Raw genomic sequence first — 6,000 nt, forward strand, 5'->3', positions numbered from 1 at the left:
GATTGTTTTGAACTTTGCAACCTCTGGCCAACATTGTACCTGCAGTTTTTCTCAGAAGACGTGGCATTTCCGTAGAACTCCGTACTCCAACGTGTTCTGTAGAACATGTTGCATCTACATGTATGTGAGAGCCTGAGCACAACTCAAGAGGCCGAGATGGGAAAGGATGAGGACAGTGGGACTCCACCAGGACACACCACAACCTCTGTCTCCCTCACTTTGGTTGACAGTCATAAGGAACTCATTTTTTGAAATAAATAAAATAACAGCTGTGAGTGGAGAAGGCTTGAACTAAATGAATTTGGCTTGAAGGAATAAGAGCCAGGCTTAGAGAGGGTATTGGCCAGGTGGGCTGGTTCTTCCTTTTTGGCTCCTTTCAAATATTCATGAGTGTCCTGTGTGCCCTGCAGAGTGCTGTGTTCCCAGAAGAGCTTGCCCCAGTGGACAACCTTGAAGATAATGTCCCTGCCCTCTGCCCCTCGGAACTCTCACAACTTCTCTTGAAGACATGCCAGCCCGAGTCCCTTTGCAACACCAACGGCAGCTGAGACATAGCTTCCTGTCTGGCTTGGAAAACCTGGTTTCATATCCATTACCTGTTTTAAATAAGGGCCTCCATAGGCTAAAGGCCAACCCACTGCTCACAAATGAACTGTAACGGGCCTTTTAAAAGTGTCTCTCATGCATAGGGAGGGTTTACTGGATGCCATGGCTCTTCTGCTCAGACACATAAAACCCAGATGCCCTGCTCTGGCTCATTCTCTTTGGCAGTTGCAGCAGCGGCGGCAGCAGCAAGATTTCCCTATATAATCACGTGACCCTGCAGCTGGGAATAACTGAAATTGCGCTACATGCACCCCCTTCTCTGGGCTTCTCTGGCATCGTCAGAGGCAAAAAAAGGAAAGTTCATGCTAAAAGCACATGTGGTAACAGTCACCACTCTCCCTCTCTGCTCCACTATGGCCCAGTACAAACACCATCGTCTTGAAATGAGAGCAATTTGGCCAATCCAACAAAGTAGACCACTTGCTTCTGCACATTGGACACCAGGAGAGGAACATCCTGCCTTAATCCACACAACAATCCTATGATAGAAATACCATCCCCACTTTTTAGGTAAAGCAATAGGCTCAGAGAGCTGAAGTAGCTTATCCCAAGTCACACAGCTAGTGGTGGCTGAGATATGAACAGCTGATTCCAACAGTGTCACGTGACCCAACCACTTTTTGACTAAACTAAAAGTCATCTTCATTCCCAATGTTTAAGGAAATGACAACAAGTGGAATTTTGGACTTAATTCCATTCTCTGTTATTAAAGAAACAAACCCCAATGTGCTTATAAGTCAGCTTGGGTTGTTCCAGGGGAGGCCCATTCCTGTGACCTCCCAGCCATTTTTTGTTTCTTTTTGGTGGGGAAGGTGGTTGCATGCCTAGCCCCTGGTCACCCTGAGTGAAATATCATCATGTTGGTCAATCACCCCTCTTGTTCTATATGAAAAAGCACAATCCGGGAGTTCCCTGGCAGTCCAGTGGTTAGGACTCTGAGCTTTCACAGCGGAGGGCCCGGGTTCCATCCCTGGTTGGGGAACTAAGATCCCACAATCCGCATGGGCGGCCAAAAAAACCTCCACAATCCTGGGAAAACAAACTTGCTGACGTCCATCCAGCTTTGCAGCTGGCTCTGCATCTTTGCTACCTTGGTTCTGAACCATAAACACTTTCTTCTAGAGAAAAAGCAACCTATCCCTAAAAGGATGGGTGGATGTTATTTGATTATTTTGGAGCATGTGACATTTTAAAACAAATTTCTCAGGTAACTTCCATGCTTGACATGCAAGGCCAAGAAAACCAAATCTTATGGAATCACGTTTATTGCAGTTATACCACTGGTGATTTGAAACAGACATCAGATGAAAGACACTTATTCCAACTTCTTATTATTGAGAAATAAATATTTTGAAAATGATTCATCTACTGTTCTAAGGAATTGCCTTTACTTTCCTTTGTGAAACTCAGAAGAATTCTGAACCCATCTTTGCCATTATCAATTTATCTTCAGGGACTCGTTCTTACCAGCAAACATTTTCGTGCAAGTCACCGGTCCTCTTGGATCCCAGGCCTTGGTGCGAACATGAGAGGGCTGCACAGTACCACGTACACGGTAGGAGCTCAATAAATGCCCGCTGCGTGAATGAATGGTGCCCCTGCAAGCTGGACAGAGGGGATGCGCCTCCCAACTTGTATAACGGCCACCGTTGTAGTCTAAGACTCATGGGCCAAATGGTGCCTCTCACATTCTAGAATTATCTACCTCCTACTGTAGCTCACTTCCTTTTCTTAAGGCCAAAATATAGAATGCGAACTGACGTTCACTGGTTACTACTTGACCTCGTTTACATTTTGCAACAAGGTTCACTGATTTTTTTTTTTTTTTTTTTTTTTACACTCAATGAACCATCTGTTTTTAGCTACTGGGAAGCCCCACTGAGGTACAAAAGTCTAGAAACTGCAGTTGGCTCAGACCCCAGGGCCAAAGTCATCAAAACCAGAGATGGGGGAGCAGGAAGTAAACTGCTTCTCACAGGGAAACATGAAGGTTGGGGTGTTAAAAGCTCCTTTTCGGTGTTTGTTGAATGCTTACTCTGTGCATTTGGTATTAAATGCAGGATGTGGGCAGCGTGAGGAGAGTTGAGGTGATCAAAGTTTATCTGGCACCACACGGTGCCTTCTCTTAAACTCTGCAGCAGAGCTGATTATCTCTGTGAATGCCAAACTGAGGAAAACTGTCCCATTTTTGTCCAGGTGGGCCCCTGTGCATGTCCCCAGTGCCCGAGTCAGTGCCCATGGTACTGGGGTTGCGCTAACACTCCCTTCTCCCTCCGTGAGAAAACAGGTGGCCTTTATTTGTTATCACCCACCCTCCTCTGCCTCCTGGAGGTCATCCCATGGTCAAGCCCTCAATTTGTACCAGGCAAGAATGGAGGGGGTGGAGAATGGACTCTTCTGCATGGTGTGGAAGCAAAGCTCAATTCTGATTGAGGACGAAAGAAATCTCCAAGAAGGAAATGTGTTCATTCCAAGGGGCTGATCCAAGCAGACAAGGATTAACTGAATCAATTAACTATGAGGTCTCGCGAGTGCCCGGCACTGTGGCAGCCTCAGCTTCAAGGATCAGCTACCTGAAGCTCCCCAAGTCGTAAACCACCTAGAAATCCCCTCCTCCCGCAAACTGCATTTCCTAATGAGTACTGTTTGGATGCAATCATTTCTCTCCACACACCCTTTCCTCCAATTTCAACAGAATAAAAAATTGCAGAGAACAGTCCTCATAAAATACTCTGTTCCTGGCACTTGCAGTTTGTATGCTCACCCTCAGTTTCTGCCATTCTGTTGGACTCCCAGAACAGCCTGTCTGCAACACTCACTACACAGATGAAGACTATATCCAACAATATAGTAAGAAACAGAAAATTAAGAGGCAACAAAGATAAGCAGATTTTCCAGCTCATGCCACCCCTTTCCTCATTGAATTTAAACACATTAGAACGAAAGGCACTACAGATTCAAGTCTCTCTTAAAGAAAAAAAATTTAAAGGAGCATCTGTGCAGGATCACTACAATTTGGCAGGAACTTTCTTATATTCAATAATTTATTAATGATTCTTAAATTAGCAGATAATCTAGATGGATATAATGGCTTAGAAGACCTACATCTGTTAATGCAAAGACCTTAATACCAAACATTCAATACCTAAGGTATTCATATTTTACAGGGAGGTAAATGGTAGTCCACTTCCCTAAACTTTATTTACTCAAATTACAGGTTAAAAACTCAAAAGCTGAGCAAGAAGTGGCAGAGACAAGTAATGTATATGAAGGAGAACTGGCATCCCCCGCCCCAAAAATCTACGAAAAAGCCAATTGTGTTACCAGCTAGAATATTAACAATAACTTGCTGACAACTCCCCATGACAGATCTAATTAGAAGGTGGCAATAAATGTTTCCAGGTGTTTAATTAAGTGTGATAATTATTTCTTTCCTTAAAGACAGATGGAGTCATATGTTTACATTTCAAAGCATAATGTTTCCTTAGTTAAAACACTGTGGAAACAATTTTGTGTAACACAAGATTCAAACCAGGATAAAAATATCTGCTGTGATAAGCGGCACTTAAAGTGATTTATCAGCTCTAACTTTCATATCAGCTCTAACTTTCACAATGGCAACTTAAAGCTTGCTCTGTTCTGGTTATTTCCTTTAACCACATAGTTTTGTCTCCCTTATGCCTCAATGAATAATTTCTACTCAACAGGTCATTTCCCTACCAGCATCTCCTAAATGAATTCTTATCAAGAAGGTGGGGAAATTTTATGGGTATCTCTACTTTCACAGCAAGAAGATAGCAAGAATAAACTGAGATACAGAAGAATTCAGGGACCTCAGCAACCAGGGAATCGTTTTATTGATGGATTAAAGTACTGTACTGCTAGCAATTAAATCTGCTTTTTAGGGCAGAAATACACCCTACATTGAGATAGTATTGACCACCAATAAAAATAATTTATGCAAGGATGGAATTATCAGTCTTAAGTATTTCTTTGTTTCAACACTGAGCACTCAACTACTGTCTCCCTCCTCCCATGATTCTCTCAGGGTACTGCTCTTCCTACCTAGGGCTGTGTTTTATCAGTTGGCTTTAGCAATAGGGTGTCACTGAATCAATAAACATCTTTTAGGCGCCCAAACCCGGTTGGTCAGAGTGGTCTTGAACATGCCTATCAGCCACCCTGGGTCCGAGGGCGCTCATCAAGTGTTCTTGCATCAGGTTTTGAAGGCTGAGAGTCGAGAGGGCGCGCAAAGACACGGACGGACACACAAACACACACACAAACTTTCTTCCTCAAAGGAAGTCTCCACCGAACGATCTCAAGGCAAAACTCTAGTCCCTGCCCATTTTACAATGCAGGGTTGGATTACAATCTCAGGCTAGCATCTCGGTCTGCAATCTGGGGCATCCTGATAACCGGGCCAGTCCTTTCGACAGCAGGAGCTGTTACCAGGAGGGCGTGACACGTAGTGGGGGCCGCGTCTGCAGAAGGAAGCAAGGAATAGGGATGGGGCTCAGTGCAGGAGGTGGAAGTTAAGGGGTCAGCCCAAATCGGTAAGGGCCCCGAGCTGGAGGTCTCAGGTTGTCTCTGCGCTGCAGGAACTGAGTAAAACTCTGCGGAGATTTCGGAGCTGTGCGCGTCTGCACACACACGCACAAACACACACACTCGCTCACACGCACTCCCACCCACTCCCACCCACTCCAGAGACTCTCGGCGAGCTGAAAGCGCGCCCTCAGGAGCAGCCCACAGCCCAGCAGCCGGGGAAGCCCTGCGAGGGTGTGTGCGGAACCGGCGCGCCCAGGAGGCACTTACTCGGAAGAGGGGGCCCGGTGGCGCCGGGACGCCAAGAGGCGAGCTGGGCGATCTGACGGCGCGGAGCTGCCTAGACTCTTGAACGCTCGCGGGGCCCCGCGGACTCACGAGCAGAGCGCGGGCCAGAGACGGCGGGAGAAAGGGAGCCAGGGGCAAGGCAAAAGAAACGAGGGGCGGGGATAGGAGGAGGAGCTAAGGAGACGGGGGCGGGACGAAAGGTGGAGTTAGGAGGCTGGGGGCGGAGCCGGCCAAGGAGGAGGAGCCGGGAGGTCGGGGGCGGAGCGTGCGGAGGAGGAGGAGCGGAGCAGCCGGGGAGGCAAGGTAGAGGAGGATCTAGCGGTCCAGGGCGGGGAGGGGAGGAGAACCCCAGCGGCCGTGACTGGGCAGACTGGGCCTGGCGTTGGGGGTCAGGAGTGGCCAGAGCTCCGGAGACCGCGGAGGAGAGCTGGACAGCTACCTGGGAGCTGGACTTGAGCTGCAAGGCAAGATTTTTGGGCGCGAGGAGCCAGGACAGGCTTGGGAGATATGCAAGGAAGACGTTACCTTTCGGGTCTCTCAGTTTCTTCAACTGTGAAA

The 6,000-nt window shown here is 47.2% G+C and overlaps 1 protein-coding gene across 1 annotated transcript in view; it reads right to left on the minus strand.

Moving 5' to 3' along the window:
* The window catches only part of TNFAIP8 (TNF alpha induced protein 8), a 121,827-nt gene extending 116,240 nt beyond the window's left edge, over positions 1–5,587 (minus strand). Inside the window, exon 1 of the mRNA XM_024743409.1 lies at positions 5,425–5,587. Coding sequence (XP_024599177.1) covers position 5,425 — 1 coding nt within the window. The 5' untranslated portion in view covers positions 5,426–5,587. The remainder of the gene's footprint in view (positions 1–5,424) is intronic.
* Positions 5,588–6,000: the final 413 nt, after the last annotated feature.

This window comes from Neophocaena asiaeorientalis, unplaced genomic scaffold (assembly GCF_003031525.2).
Source record: "Neophocaena asiaeorientalis asiaeorientalis breed wild unplaced genomic scaffold, Neophocaena_asiaeorientalis_V1.1 scaffold26, whole genome shotgun sequence".
NCBI classification, from domain to species: Eukaryota; Metazoa; Chordata; class Mammalia; order Artiodactyla; family Phocoenidae; genus Neophocaena; species Neophocaena asiaeorientalis.